At 54.6% G+C, this 15,737-nt stretch overlaps 1 protein-coding gene across 5 annotated transcripts in view; it reads left to right on the forward strand.

Annotated features, from left to right (window-relative positions):
• LOC131999567 (membrane progestin receptor gamma) overlaps window positions 1–15,737 on the forward strand; it is a 75,203-nt gene that overhangs the window by 52,019 nt on the left and 7,447 nt on the right. For 3 of the 5 annotated variants that reach the window (XM_059372372.1, XM_059372371.1, XM_059372370.1), the window contains exons 3-6: window positions 28–155; window positions 2,665–2,870; window positions 7,126–7,252; window positions 14,308–14,404. In XM_059372372.1, coding sequence (XP_059228355.1) covers window positions 28–155; window positions 2,665–2,870; window positions 7,126–7,252; window positions 14,308–14,404 — 558 coding nt within the window. Of the gene's footprint in view, window positions 1–27; window positions 156–2,353; window positions 2,444–2,664; window positions 2,871–7,125; window positions 7,253–11,847; window positions 11,990–14,307; window positions 14,405–15,737 lie in introns of those variants that run through there. The other 2 variants (XM_059372374.1, XM_059372375.1) reach the window with 2 other exon arrangements.

The following is a 15,737-nucleotide window of genomic DNA, read 5'->3' on the forward strand; positions in this document are numbered from 1 at the left end:
CGGTGCTCCTTTCTCTTCCCCCAACAGGTGTTCCATGAGCAGGGTATCCTCTTCGGCTACCGACACCCACAGAGCTCCGCCACTGCCTGTGTCCTCAGTCTTTTCCAAATGACCAATGAGACCCTCAACATCTGGACGCACTTGCTGCCCTTCTGGTACCTTCCAGCCCCCTCAACTGGCCATGTCATTCAGGAGCCCTGGGGACTGGGGCTTCTTCAAAACCCAGAGGGGTTGGGAAGGCTGAGAGTCCGTGCTGGGATTTTGGGGACTCCCACCTGGGGCATGAGCCTGGAGCTGGGAGATGTTGGGGCCTAGCGGCTGGGGTGATCTTTAGCATATGGATTCCTGGCAGCTCCCCAGTCTTTCCCTGCACTGGGGTCTGGTTTGATCTTTTCCTCTTTAGTCTGGAGGTTTTTGGAGTCTTCCAGAAGCCCTGGTTAAAATGTCACAAGCTGGAGTAAGTCACTTAACCTCTCTGAGCTCCATGTTTTCCGACTGTAAAGTGGGAGTGATCATCAGAGCCCAGCCCAGGGTTGCTGTTAGGATTACAGAGGGGCTGTGGGGGCAGGGGGTGGGGAGGACTAGGCAAAAAGCATGGGGCAGGGAGCTGTGGGGGCCCCGTGATTGCTCTGGGGCCACAGCAGCCAGGAGGCACTTTGTCGGCAACCCTTTAATAGAGCAACCACTAGCTCAGGGATCCCCTAAGACTCCTGCTGGCTGACACACGGGGGTCCAGGGAACGGGGTGGCTTGCTTCCATCACATGGCAAGTTCTGGCACAGGCCAGACTCTGGACTCCCCTTGGATCTTTGTCCAGAAGCCAAGAGAATAGGAGGAACCCAGGGTTTGCCTCACACAGAGACAGGCTCCAAAAGGCCATGCTTGCTCAGAAGTTAGAAGGCAGATCCATGGCCAAAATGCAGGGCAAGCCACCCTGTTCCCGGGCCCACACCTATGTCAGCCAGTAGGGGTCTAGGCCTGGGGTGGACTAGGGCAATCTGGAGGGAAGCCTTAGGGCCCACCGACATCCCAGGGTGGCCTCCAGATCCTGCTCAAGGAGGCTGTTTGTCATATTATTCTATTTGTATGTGTGTGTGTGTGTGTGTGTGTGTGTGTGTGTGTGTCCTTTTAAATTTAAGCAAACTTAAGTTAAAAAGTTAAAGTCTAAATGGTCCTAAAGGGCCACTTGCAGATGGGGACAGAGTCAGTGTCTTCCCTGGGCCTCTGTTCTCCTCCTTGGAGTTGCTGGTCCTCTCAGAGCCCCTCTGGAGGTGTGAGGGGTATGCACACCCCACCCTGAGTCTTTGCCTCCTGCTGCCCTTCCCCGGCTTTCTTCCCTCCCATCTCTATCTGGTCCCCCAGCCTCCCAGGCTGCATAGCATTCCGTTGTGTGGATGAATCACGGTGATGTATGGGGTTCCACAGTTTGGCTTGCTGCTGGGAGCGCTGGCCCTTCGCTGCTTGTCTCTGGGCGCCTGAGCACAGATCCCTGAGGGGCTGGGTGATTTTGTAGCTGTCCCAAAGCTGGGCTGCTCTGGCCGAGGCTCCCTGCTGCATACAGCCCCCCAACACTGCCAGGCTCTGGGAGGTGGTCATCACTGAGCAACACAGGGTGGGGACAGTTTGGGAGAGCCCCAAAGAAAGTAGGTCCAGGGAGTCATCTTGAGATGATCGGAGAGGTTTTGGGACCAACATGTAGCTTCAGTTCTGTTTTTGCTGGGACAGAGGAGAAAGATCGCAAATGTAGTGATGCTCCTTGGGTTCCTGTGGGGAAAGCTTTGGAGGTTTTTTTCCTAGGAGAGCCCATGGGTAGAGGTGCTGGCTTTCTAGCAGTGGTGGGTCTGGGGAAGTGGGCAGCTCTGCAGGTAGGCCCCCTTGCCTGGGTCATAGGGGAGGCAAATAGGTGGCGGGGCTGTGCTGTGTCTCTGTGTGGGGATGGACCCAGAGACCCAGACTTGGAAGGTCCCCGAGTGGGGCCAGGTGACTCAGAAAGGCAGTGGCACTGTTCACGAAGGAATAGCCTGGAGAGGAGGGAGAAAATCGTCCTCTTGTCTTCCAGACTCTCAAGGAACCCCCTGGGAGGTTGCTTCCATTTGAGGAAACTTCCTCTAAGCGGATAAAGACAAATGACAGGTCTGGTGACAGGCCCCATGTGGATCTTCTGAGGAGTGATTGAGTGCCACAGGGTTCTTTTATGTAAGGTTCAAAGAGGTGGGGAAGGGTTATGAAGATTGCCTTAGATATTTGATGGGCAAGTTTTCTGTGGTCCTGTTGAGGGGAACTAGGGCTGATCAAATGGAGACAGATCCCAGGGAGAGAGGTGTCAGCTCAGTGAAGAACTTTCTGACACTCAGAGCTTCCTTGAGAGGTGGTGAGCTCCCCATCCCTGGAAGCATGCAAGCTGAGCCTGGAGGATCGCTTAAGCAAGATGCTGTAAGAGACATGTAAGAGTCATTGCAAGGTGGGGAGAGGATTATACTAGATGAACCTAAAGGCTTTCCTCTTGCCCCTTCTGCCCATTCACCCTCCCTCACTTGTAGTATTTCACCGAAGTGAGAACACATAGGGTTCAGTTATCCCAGAAGAATGGGGGCAGCAGATAGTCTGTGAGGAGTACAGAGGAGCCCCCAGCCATGGGGGTCGAGCGGGCCATGCTGTGTTCCAGGTTCTTCGTGTGGAGGTTTGTGACCGCCTTGTATATAACAGACATCCAGAATGATAGCTACTCCTGGCCTCTGTTTGTGTACATGGGCACCAGCTGCGTGTACCCGCTTGTGTCTAGCTGTGCACACACCTTCAGCTCCATGTCCAAGAACGCCCGGCACATCTGTTACTTCCTGGACTACGGGGCCGTCAACCTCTTCAGCCTGGGTAAGTGGGGCCCTGCTCTGTCATCCTCTCCCAGTAACTGGGCTCCCTGCCCCACCCCCTGGGAGTGGAGCCCACCAGAAGGCCTTGACAGGCTTGCGGAAGAGTCACGGAAATGCCTGTGTCTCCTCCAGGTTCCTGATGAGTGTTTTGTAGTAAACTTGTCCAGAACTGTGCTGGCAAATGTTAACTGATTCAGTGGGGACAAAAGCCCCAATCTTGGGGTAGGCTGACTTGTGTGGTGTAAATACTGCCCCCGCGGCCAACTTCTGGCCTCCAGTGGGACATCTCTGCACATCATCATGGAGTAATTCCTCTCCACAGATAGAGGAGATGCATTAATGGAAAGTTACTACTTTTGTCACCGTGATTCTTTAATTATAAGTTTACGTTGTTGGCGGGGTTTAACAGTCACTTTGTGGGATCTCCAAAACCTTAACTGTTTGCCGTCATAGGCCAGGGGGAACGGCTCGCATGTCAAGGCGGGTCTCTTGCCTGCCTGGCAGAGAAGAGGGGGTCATGAACCCCGCTTGTCAAGGGGCTTCGATGAGTTCGCCATGTGCTCAAAGTGCCACGGGAACCGAGGGGTAAACCCAAAGCAGGCGAGGTTGGGTGTTGACTCCTGAGCCTCCTCATGTTTTTCTGCCAACTATGGGGCCCCTTCCTTCTGGCTCCCCTTTTCTCCCCAGCTGGCAGGCATCCATCTGTCCCCAAGTATCCCTGCTCTGACCTCTTATCCCTCCTGCTTCTGCTCCTGTTCCAGGTATGAAAGCAAAGGCCTTGTCTTCCCTTGTCCAAGAGGGTGTCCGTGAGGATCACGTCTCCATCCTGTTTCCTCTCCTCCCTCCCTTCACAACTCACACAAACACACGCACACACACAAACACGTGCATACACATACATATATGCACACGCAGACATGCACACACGTTTATGCACAGACACAAACGCACACACAGGCATACCATGTCACCTCCCATCCCTCGGTGCTCCCTGAACCACCTCCCTTTCTCTGGTCGCAGTCACATCACTCACATCACTCCCGCTTCTCCTCCTGCCTAGTGGGCACATTCTCTTTCTCTTCTGCTGGCTCCCTGCTCTGCTCCCCTGGCAGTGGACAAGCTCTGAATCCGGCCTCGGGCCTCTGCTCTCATTCAGGCCGGCATCAGGGTGACTACACACCGTCCCCCAACACCTCTGGGCCAGGCTCTCCTAAACTGTCCTAGTCTACCACTAACCCAGGGTCCATGCCGTGTCCAGCCCTGTGACCGAGACTGTCCACATCCCTCCCCACCATCCCCACCACGCACATCCACTCCCCGTCCCTCAGTGCCTCACCTGGCTGACTTCTGGTTCCACCCCTACCTGGTCTCCCAAGTCAGAATCTATAAATGGCCCTTGGGTTCCCCTCCCTCCTACTCCCCTGCCATCTTGTCCATTAGTTAGTGCACCCTGACCACAGCCTCCTCTCCATCTCCTGCTCCTCCCCCACTCCTGCCCACTAACCCCCACCAGGCTTCTCTAACACCTTCTGACTATGGCTCCCCTCCCCCTCAAGACCTTTCAGGATTCCCAGTTACCCCGGATGAAGTTTAGACTCCTTAGTCCAGAGGCTTCCAGAGCCCTTGACCACCTTTCCAGACTCGTGCTAAGAGCAGGCATTTGGGAGACCCCACTAGACAACACCCGCGACACATCACGGGATTGCTGGAGGGGGGTGGTGGGCGGCAATCTGCAATGCCTGTTTGTGGACCAGCTGCCTCCAGCCCATCAGTCTTGGGCGAGTTTCTTAGCTTCGCTAAACCCCGGTCCTCTCATCCACAAACTCAGCATCATATCCTCTTCAGGCACGAAGATGAGCTGAGTGTTGCCGGTGAGGTGCGCAGCACAGTGCCTGATTCTTAGCCTCCCGAGAGGAGCCATTACCGCCACTGCATCCTTGACCTTGACGTCAGTCCCCAGGATGGCAGCTCTCGTGATAGCTGCATTACATGCGAGAATGAGGCACCACGAAGGAAAGTGAACAGGTCACGTGGCATGTAAATGGCAGAGCCCGGGTTCGAACCAAAGCCCTGGGGGTCAGCCGCCACCCTGAACCATTTCCCTTCCTGTCACTGGCTTTCTGGATTTGTTACTCCTTCCTGTTCCCCATTCTATCCTGTGGAAACCCACAGTCCCTAGTGGTGGCGTTTGCTCCCGCTTCCCTGCTTTCCAGCTGTTCCTCCCTCTAGGCCCTGCTATGCATTTAGGTTTGGCTGTCTTAATCCCTCACTCAGAAACCTTCCATGACTCCCTGTGGCCTCAAGAGGATGTTTACTTTCCTTAGTCTGGAATCCAAAGCTGCCTCTCTTCCTGCTCCCCAGAGTTCCCTCTAAAGGGATCAGAGCATGAGTACAATGTGTGTGTGGGGGGGTGTGGGGCAGGTCCCCATGTCACCCCAAGTATTTCTCTGACAGCAGCTGGGTGTTCTACAATTCCGCTCATTTCTGACACCGTCCTCCTGGGGACTGCATCCGTTCCCACAGGTGAAGACTCGGTCCCCAAGACTGCCTCCCACCCCCGCGGATGCCAGACACAAGCCCAGGTTGTTACAGACTGACTATACATCTGAGGCCCCATGACCCTGGCTCCCAGAGCTCAGAGAAACATTTTACGTACTCAATTACCAGCTGATTATAAGGGATAGAAGTCAGGAACAGCCAGCTGGAAGAGATGCGCAGGGCAGGGTGTGGGGAAAGGCTCGGTGCTTCCAAAGTGTCCTCTGAGCATGCCCCCTTCCCTGAATCACCACGTGGTCACCAACCGGGAAGCTCTCTGAACCTCTGCTTGGGTTTTTATGGAGACTTCAGAGGTCGGGTGTGGGGCTGGAAGTTCCAACCCTCTGGTAACAGGGTTCATTCTTCTGACAACCAGGTTCCAAGCCTCAGATACTTTCCAAATCACCTCATTAACATAACTAAAGACCCCTTCCTTTCTCTCCTGGTTTAGGAAGTTCAGGGGTTTTAGGCGTTTTGTGCCTGGAACAGTGGAAAAGACCAAATATCTATTTCTTACTAGAAGTCATTTGGCTTCCCACTGCCATTTGGGGCAGGGTCTGAGGCTTCCTTGCTCCTGTGTCACCTGCGGAGCTTGGAGTGCCCTTCAGCCCCCATTAGCATACCCAGAGCAAATGCATCCTGGGCCGGAGGAGGCCCTCCTGCTCCAGATTAGTCTGGGGAGGAGTCTGTCCCCCAGGAGGCACTTCCAAGAGGAAGTCCCACAGGCAGCCTGCTGATTCCAAGCTCTTTCTGCCTGTGTCACCCGGGAACACCACCTGGCTGGGACCCAACCCCATCTGTCAAATGGGGTCAGAGGGAGAGCTTGAACTTGGTGCGGCCGAGGCCCGGGTCAGCCCTGAGCTAGGATTCTGGTGTTCTCTGGGTCTTTGGAATAACAGGTGACCATAGGATGGACCCACGAGGCCCTGGGTGGACAGGCCTGTGACTGTCTCTCCCAGAGAAGACCTGATGAGGGTAGCTGGGGAGGCCTTCTGGGTCAGGTCCCTGGACACACCTGGTCCCTTTGAAAAGGACAGTGATCTCTGTTCTTTCAAGGGAAAGCAGCAGCAAACGGGTCTTCCGAGGGCCCTTTGGGAACCTTCCTGTCCCAGATTCCCAAACTTAAAGCAATGAAACACCAAGGCTAGCCTCTCACATTCACCTCTCAGCTGGCCTGTCCCCCAGCCCACTGATACCATATGTCTCCTCGCCTTGGCAAGGCCCCTCTCTCCCTGCAACGTCTATCATTCCACGAGGGGTGCACCGTGTCATAGGCACGCTCAGAAAAGCTGGGCACCCTGAGGGGTCATCATGGACCAGAGCTTGGGGATCGGGGTTGGGGGGGACTGTCCCTGAACTGCCTCAGGGGGAAGCTTGGCCTTGCTGCTTTCTAGCTGTGTGCCCCCCGGGTGGGTTGCTAACCCTCTCTGTGCTGTCAGGCTGTCTTCTGTAAATGAGGACAAGGGCAGGGTTTATGGTAGGGGGTGATTGTCAGGATTATGTGAGTTGTCCAGTGTAAAGCTCTTGGGCGATGCTGGGCTCATTCTGAGGGGAGGGTTGGGGTAGGCAGAGAAGAGAGGGAAGGTGTTGGGGGGTGGGGAGGGCAAGGCACAAGCCAGGTGTGGCGGCCGGCTCATCCAGTGGCTGGGGTTGGGCTTCCCAAGGGTCCAGGCCACACTTCGGCCTGACTTCTGGCCCAATGCTGGTTTTTTCCTCCCCAGGCTCAGCGATTGCGTACTCAGCCTATTCCCTCCCGGACGTGATGGTGTGCACCACCTTCCATGACTACTACGTGCCCTTGGCCGTGATGAACACCATCCTCAGCACCGGCCTCTCCTGCTACTCCAGGTACCCTGCAGCTGGGAGACGCTCCTGGGAAGGGACGCTCAGAAACCTGGGGCTCGGAGGGGACTCCACACTTGGCTTAACACTCTGCTCTCACTGTCTTGAAATGCGTAATGACTTATGAACAAGGGGTCCTGTACTTTCCTTCTACACTGGGACCTATGAATGATGTAGCTGGGCCTGTTGCGGGACGGATCAATTATTTAGCCTTCTTGGACCTCAGTTTGCTCATCTGTAAAATGGGGCCCACACACCTACATACCTTGTGAGATAGATGTAAGGGTTGCAGGGAACGTGTCCTGCATGCCTGGCCCAGAGGCGGCGCCCTATCAGTGGGCAGTCCATTGGCGGCGACTGAGCAGGCCCATGTCTAGACACACACACTCGCTGGCCGATGACATTCAGGTGTCTGCCGCGTCCCTGGGGAAGCGCTGTGGCTGTGAGGCTCACGCACATGGCTGGCTTTCATTCCATCTGGTTTTTCCCTCCACTCAAGAAAGCTCCTTGGAGTGTGAGTACCAGAGACGTTGTTTGGGGGCTGCTGACTCTAGTTTACTAAGCTCTTTGTAAAAGCCAACTGTCCACATTTCCGCTTTGCTGAATGATTTAGGAAACCTCTTCAAGTGGTAGTGTTGGGGGACAGCCCTGTCTGGATGGCGCCGGGGTGCTGGGTGCTGCCTGGGCTGGGGGCTCTCGGGTGTGGCTTAGGAAAGGGCCCATGGGAGGCTGACAGGTTGCATCCAATCCCCTAACCCCAATCTCAGCTCTGGGGGGCCAGCTGGAGGTTCCCTGATGAACCACTGTCCCCCCCGCCCCAGGAGGAAAGTGGGGGGAAGGGAAGCTTCTCTACCTTGTCTGCAATCACTGTGGCTCTCCCTTTCCTCGGGTGACACTTGGGTGTCGTAGGACCAAAGGTAAGCAGTTTTCACAAACTGGACAAGCTGGTTTTCTGTAAAAAATGGAAGGATAGAGATTCTTAAAGAGCATCAAGAACACTTGCTCCAACTTGTCTCCGCTTGCCTGTCTTGAGACCGGTTGGGAGCATGGAGTTGCTTTGCGTGGGAGGGCGTCTCATTTCTAGAGCCAGTGTCAACAACAAGCTTTGTTCATCCCCCGAAAACAAGCCTGGAGGGAGGGAGTGGGAGCTGAACTCTCTTCCCCTTCCCTGGCAATGCAGAGCCCCCTTACAGCTGTGAGGACAGGGGGTCTGCCCTCAGGGTGGAAACCCAATCAGACCTCACCGAGTTATTCTTGCCTCCTCCCCACTTTCTCAAGGACACCTGTCAACTAAAAACTCTGGAGCGAAGCCTCTGTGCCAGGCTGGAGCTTCCAGGGCTGCAGGGGTGATGGGGAGGAGGGGGTTGGGCCCTGCCTCGGGTGAGAAAAGGCGTAACACACATAGAAAATAACCACGATGCCAGCAACAGCTCAGGAGAGATGAAGCGTGGCCCGGAGGCATGGGGCACAGATGTGTGGACAGGACACCCCTAGCTCTGGTCCCTGGATGAGTCATGATCCTGTCTTGTTAGCTCCTGTTGGTTGTGTAGCTGAGCTCTTCGGAATTTAGGATTGGAGAGAGGTGAGCACTGTGGGCTGAGGGGGGCATGGAAGGCTCCGTGAGTGTTGAAGGAACAGTCCCAGAGTTCATGATCCAGGACAGTTTCCCTAGGAATCCCCAGTGCAAGTTAGCTTAGTTGCCTTTTTTTTTTCCCTCTTAAAGCTTCCTGAATCATCTATAAGCCACCAGGGTGGATGGTTTTCTTCTAGCCAGAAGTTCATCCTAGTTGTTAATAAGAAATGGGTCTTCTGGATGCGTTACGCCTGTTACCTTTGGACAAATTTATTTGGCAGGTCAGGCTGGCAAGGAATCTCATGATGCCTGTGTTTGGAAGGTTCTCCCTTGTTAGTGAAATGAATTATTTCTGTTTACTTATGGGGCACATCTGTTGCTATTCCATGGATCCAACCATTCATTCATCCACCTTCTCGTTCACCATCCCCCTACCTAACCACCATCTATCCATCCATCTACCCACCCATTCACCCATCCTTCCACCCAACCAGCCATCTATCCACCCATCTACCCAACCAGCCATACACCTATCCATCTACCTACCTGTCCACTCATCCATCATCTACCCAACCACCCATCCACCCATCCATCCATCCTCCCACCCACCTGCCTACCCATCCTTTCATGCACCCATCCACCCGTCCACCCGTCCACCTGTCCATCCGTCCATCCATCCATCCATCCATCCATCCATCCATCCATCCATCCTTCCAACCAAACAACCATCTGGTCAACCAGTCAGCCAGTCAACCAAATAACTAACCAACCACTCACTCAACATTCCTTAAATGCCTACCATACTTCAGGCATCGTGTTAAGATCTGGGAATAGCAGGAGGAGTGAGGCACAGCCCTTGTCCCAAGAGAGCACCCAGTGCAGTAGTCAAAGCAGATTCCCCAAAAGCCCAGATGGAGCCGTCATTTCCTCTAAGGGCCAGAGGAAATGGCATATAGAGTATAGTGTTACAGAATGTAATGTATGCAAATAATGGTAATACAAAATGATACCTGCTACAATACACAAAGTTCTGCAGAGCAGTACTGGGACTGAATATTGAGGGAGGTTGAACACCCAAGCTGGAGAGGAGGGAAGGGCCTTTGGGACAGAGCACACAGCCTGCACAGGGGGAGGGGGCGGGAGAAGATGGCCCTGGGTGGCGGCAGGGGGCTTCAGAGTTTCTGGAGCTGCACAGCTGGAAGGAGGAGAGTGGCTAGAGAGGGTCTCTGACCGTGGCTGGGATTTGACGTGCTTCGTGTGCCCTGCTGTGTCCTGGTCCTGTGCTGGCGAAGGCCAGTGATCTCCACAGGAGGGCCATGCCATGAGGGGCTTCCAGGTGTGTCCGTGGCTGCAGGCGTGGGAGCCTGTGCTGGAATAGAAGCCTAGGAAGAGGTCCAGAGGCAGAGTGGGATGTCCCATCAGAGAGTCCTTTGGTGTCCCTTCTTGCCTGGTCCTCTTCCCTTTCCTGTTTTCGTTCCCTTTTTTGTCTTCAGTGTCTGAGGAGTGAGAAAGCTGGCTCCTGGACCAAGAGAGACTCAGCCCCCATTCACTTGAGGAGAAGCAGGTGGAGAGAAGGCCAGGGCCCCCTGGGGTCCCAGATTTCATGGACTTCTGGCTTCACCTTAAACAAGGACATTTGAGAAGATGTCTCGGGGTGTTCTACCATGCTAGGGCTTCAGAGTATTTTCCAAGATTTCTCTCCTCACCCTCCTCCTCCCCCAAGCCCACCCTCCCTCTGGCCCGGGCTCCATCAGTCCATGATGTATCCAGGAGTGGTCAGAGAACGGCCATCTCCTTCCTTGAGCAAAAAGCAGACCACAGATGTCCTGGGCGGTTTTTAGTTATTCACGTGCTTACTAGAATATCACGGTCTAAGTGGCATTCATTCCATTTTACTACCTGTCCTTGAGGTCAGTCTCCGCATAGAGCACTGGTGGACTCCCTTGAATCTAGTGCAAATGAATGTTCCAGAAACCCACCTGCTGCTTCTGTAGCATTTGAGAAGGGAGATGGAGAGAACACATGACATCTCTGTCGTTCTCAGAGCAAGATGGGGTAACAGAGACCTGGCCTGCTTATCCCGCTGGACACCCAGAAGCCCAGCAAGGCATTCTCACTCCCTAAGGACGTCAGTCACCCAGAGTTTGCTGTCCATCACAAGTCCCGTAGGCTCTTTATTCACTCATCCAATGTGTCCAGAGGTTGTTTTGTTTTGACAAATAGTTGCCCAGTGAAATGCCCTGTGGTCAGTGCTGTGAGGGAGAGAGGTAACTTTTCATCCTTGGTGGAAAGTGGGCTACGCCATGAGAGCCATGCCGGGGCGGTAGGTGGAGCTGCGGCCCACAGCAGACCAGGGAGGGGGTTCAGAGGTCAGAGCTGGAGGCAGGAGGCTCACAGGCAGTCAGGGGTTCTGGGGGCTCAGCCAGATGACAAAGTGCTGCTAGACCCAGAGGCCAGCACGTGGAAATGTCCGTGTTCTGCGATGTCACCCACACAATAAAACAGCCATAACCACACCACATACACACACACACACACACACACACACACACACACATCCCTCTGCAATAGAATGTTTCCAAAGGCCCACTGGTCAAGCATTGGTTCCAGAATTTGCTTGCACCTCCAGCCGGCTTTGTTGCAACAAGATTTATCAGCTTCTAGAACAGACCCTCTCCTGGTGGAGGCGTCTGCCAAAATCCAGTGCTTCCTGCCAACCTGGTTCTAGGCAGATGAGGCCTGACTTCCTGTAAACCGGTCTCTCCATTGGGCTGTGCAGGGACTGGCTTACCAGGTGGGGCTCTGGAGACTGGAGGGGCGGGGGGCAACCAGTGCTTTCTTTGGAGGATTCTGCAGCTCCTGCCCCTCCTTCCCGGAATCTCTGGCTGGGGCGACACCCTGTGGCTAACTTTGGAATTGCACCTTGGTAGTGGGAAGCCCCTCTCTGTGGCTGCTGGCCCTTCTGCCATTTATTCTCTGTTGCTGTCTCTCTTCTGTTCTGCTTTTTCTCCTTTTTTTCCCCCTGTAGACTCGGCTTGGCAGATGGAGAGGCTGGTTCGTTTGCCCCTGGGGAAGCAGTTTATCAGGCCGGGCGAAATGTTGTCTCAAGTCACAGGAAATCCATGGTTTGGGGGATGGCCCTCGCCAGCCAGAGCCAGCTTTCTTCCTGTGTAAGTGGTCACAGAAAGAGCGTGCTTTCATAGTGAGCCTCTTAGAACCCAGGAAAGATAGATGGTGACCATGCATGGGGAGCGGGGAGCGGGCTTGTGGTTGGACTGGGTTGGCCAGGGTAGGCTGTGAAGGCTGTTGAGACAGGCTCTGGCTGTGGAGGGCAGTGGGAGTGTGTCCCATTTTCACCCTGGGGCAGAGCGGGTATAGGCAAGGATGAAGGCTGGGTAGTGGTCCAAGGCTGGCTCAGCCTGCCGGAGGGGTGGGGGTGTGAAACTTGGAAGCCAGACCGCCCTGGGTGTAAATCCTAACTTCCCCTCTTATCAGCTCATCTGACTTTAGGCAAGTCTCCCAGAACCCGTCTCTTTCCTCCTATTCCTGTTCCCTGGCACAGCTATAGCTCTAAGGTGGGGATGGGGAGAGAATGAATCCCACTACACACCTTTTATTAAAAGCTGCCATTTATCAAGCGTTCCTCTGTGACGTGAGCAACTCCTTGCAAATATGGATTATCAAATCCTTGCAACAAGCCCATGAAGGAGTACGGTTGTGGCCCCTGTGTTACACGTGAGGACTTTGCGGTGCACAGAGGTTACCTAACCTGCTGGGGGTCGCATGATCACGGAAGGCTGAGGCAGGACTTGAACCCAGGCTGTCCAGATCAGACACTGCCTGTGACTCATGGCCTGGTGTGGCCTCACCTCTCCCAGTGCTGGTGGTTTACTCCAAGGCTGGCAGGTCTGGTTTGGGAGGATGATAAGTTGAGGTCCCTTATTTCTCTTCCTCCTTTTTCTTCAGCTTCTCTTCCTTCTCTACCCCCTGCCTGCCCTGTGTTTCTCTGTCTTAGGATGGGGTCAGGAAAGGAGAGACATGCACACATATGCTTGAAAGTTGGAGCTTATCCCTGGAGGCTGTGGGGCTTCCCTGGGGCCCACGGCAGCTGCCTTTTACTCTGGAGCAGGGATCCTCAGGCTTGGTTTCCTGGAGGGCTAGATAAACACATCAGCCTGGGGGACACGAGAGTCCCCTGATGGCTCAGGGGGTGGATGTGGGAATCTCTGCACTGTCCCAAACCAAAGGACATGGGGAGCAGAGAGCTTTGTAGTCAGGTGACTGCACCAGCTATGGGGACAGGAGTAACCTGGCCAGGGGTCAAGGGCCTGGGCTGGGTGGAGCCATAGGTTGTGTTTGGTGGGGAAAAGGGCAGGCTGTGGGCTGGCATGGGGCATCTGGGGAACAGGGGTGGGGAGCGGTGGTGGGACATGGATTCCATCCCAGCTGGAGAGCGTGCTGAGGACAGGACTGTCAGGGAGGGCCTCCCTTGTCTGACTCACTGTCCCAGAGCAGCCATCCCACCAGCCTTGGCGCCCTGACTTTGCATACCACCTTTGTGGGGACCCCTGTCGGGACAGAGGGAGGACCCAGCTCTCCACAGTACACTGTGGTATTGAAGCAGGGACCTGCCCTGTCTAGTGGCCTGGGGCCTGAGCACGCCTTACCTGAGCCCCAGTGCAGGGCTGTGGTTTTGTGCAGAGATCCCCCTGCTCCTCTCCTGCCCTCCTTGTATCCAGCCTGCCCATCTGCGCAGCTCCACTCCCTCACCCTGAGCTGCCAGTCCCACCCTGGCTGGGCCCAAGCCAGCTGAGGCCCCATCAGCCTCCGTCTGGGAGGCACTGCCCTCTCTGCCACAGTCAGCACCACTCATTTTAGGGTTTGGTTCATCTTCGGACTGGAGGGGGGTTGATGAAGTGGAGGGGGAAAGGCCACATTTACTCAGTTTCCCAGGCTAGTGTTCCTGGGTGTTGCACTAAGGATTCCAGAACCTTCTCCCAAGTCATTAAACACTTCCCTGAACCAAGAGCTTCTGCACAGCAGTCACCTGGACAGCTAACTAGTCAGACATCTCATCTTTCCCAGACGTGCTCGCCCCAGGGGCCTATGCCTGGGGGCCACCCACACCCCACAAGTCTCCCTGTCTTGTTGTTACTGGATTTCGAAAAGGCTCTGGCATTTAGATAACTTGCCTCCTGAAGCTCCTTTCCAGCCCAGTACCTCCTTCCTGGCTTCTTTGGACACCACTGCTTCTCATGATGCAGCCCCAGGAGATGGTTTCCCCTGAGGCCTTCCCACATGCAGCCATCGTGGCAGGAGAAGTAGACGAGGCCAGTGGAGAAGCTGCTGGCCTCAGAGGAAGGTTGCCCCAAATACTTGCCTTCTGTTGATGACTTGCCCTCGGTTACTCATAATGTGCATGCACATGTGTCATTTAATGAAAATGTTTTCATTCCCATTTCTTCCCCCTTTTCCTTTCCTGATCTAGGTTTCTTGAGATCCAGAAGCCTGGGCTCTGTAAGATGCTTCGCATCCTTGCTTTTGCTTATCCCTACACCTGGGACTCCCTCCCCATCTTCTACAGGGTAAGGGCCAGGCTCCATCTTTTCCTTCCCTGTTGGCAACACCAGGGACCCTTCCGTATCCTAAGCTCCTGGGGATCAGAGCGCCATGCTGGTCACTGCACATGGGAGTCGAGACCTTCCTTACTAGAGGGTACATAATAGTTAGGAGACAGCCGGAACATAGACGCTATGCCAGACCACAGACGATGCATCAGTGGCCAGCACTGATGGGGCTCAGAGGTAATCATGGAGGGCTGCATAGGGGAGGCAACCTGGGCTTTAGTGGAGGGACTGGGAGAGCAGGTTCTGGAGGCAGATCTCTAATATGTACTCACTATAGGACTTTGGCAAGTTATATGCTGTCTTTGTGCCTCAGTTTCTCTCAGCTGTAAAATAGGCATGGTAGTAACACCTTGGTCCATCAGCCTGTGAGGAAGATTACATGAGAGAACATATAAAATGCTAGCCAGTGACAAGTGTCCAATAAACGCATTATGTATTATCATCAATTAACATACTAGTAGCAAAGGAAAAAATGTGAATGGGGGTCTTAAGGATAGATGAGGATTAGACAGAGAATAGATAAGAGAACAGGAAGAGGGTGTAGGAGGGACACAAGAAGGGGGAGAGTCCAGACACTCTCAAATTAGATGGACCCGAGTTCAAATCCCAGTCCCACTCCTCACTGGCTGTGTGACCTTAGGCAATGCACACAACCTCTCTGAGACTCCGTTTCCTCATTTGTAAATGAGGCTAACATCCCCTCCTGCATGGGGGCGGGGGAGGGGAGGGTTCACTTAATCCCCAGATCTGAAGGGCTCAGCCATGCCTAGAACATGACCTGCACCCAGTGAGTGGGTTTCCTTTCCCAGGGGCAGCCTGAGGTTTGATGCATGAAGTAGGGACAGAACAGGGAGGGTCAGAGCAGGCTCCACCTGTGTGGGCCCCAGGGGAGATCCCCCTGATCCTTCCCCAGGGACAGAGAACACGCACAGGAAACCGGAGCAGAGAACGGCGGGTCCAATGCACCAAAAAAATCACACCACAGAGGTCCGCGTTATGGAGACGGTATGCTCCTGGTGCCCGGCTGCGGCAGACAGTGGGCAGTGGGGTGGGGAGGTCTCATCCTGAATGATGATGATGAGGACACAGTTTCTGGAATCATCCTGCCTGGATCCGGATCCTGACGTCATTGCTCATTTGTGGTTTGCATGTCACCCTCTGGCCTGGCTTCCTCATCTGCAAAATGGGAAGCTAGAGTCTGCCTCATGGTAATTGTTGAGGCGGGGCTCTGATGAAATCACGCAAGAAAGGGGCTGGCCCCGTGCCCCAGGTTAGTGGCGGCAGCTGTCGA

The sequence above is a fragment of the Mustela nigripes genome, chromosome 13 (assembly GCF_022355385.1).
Source record: "Mustela nigripes isolate SB6536 chromosome 13, MUSNIG.SB6536, whole genome shotgun sequence".
Lineage (NCBI taxonomy): Eukaryota > Metazoa > Chordata > Mammalia > Carnivora > Mustelidae > Mustela > Mustela nigripes.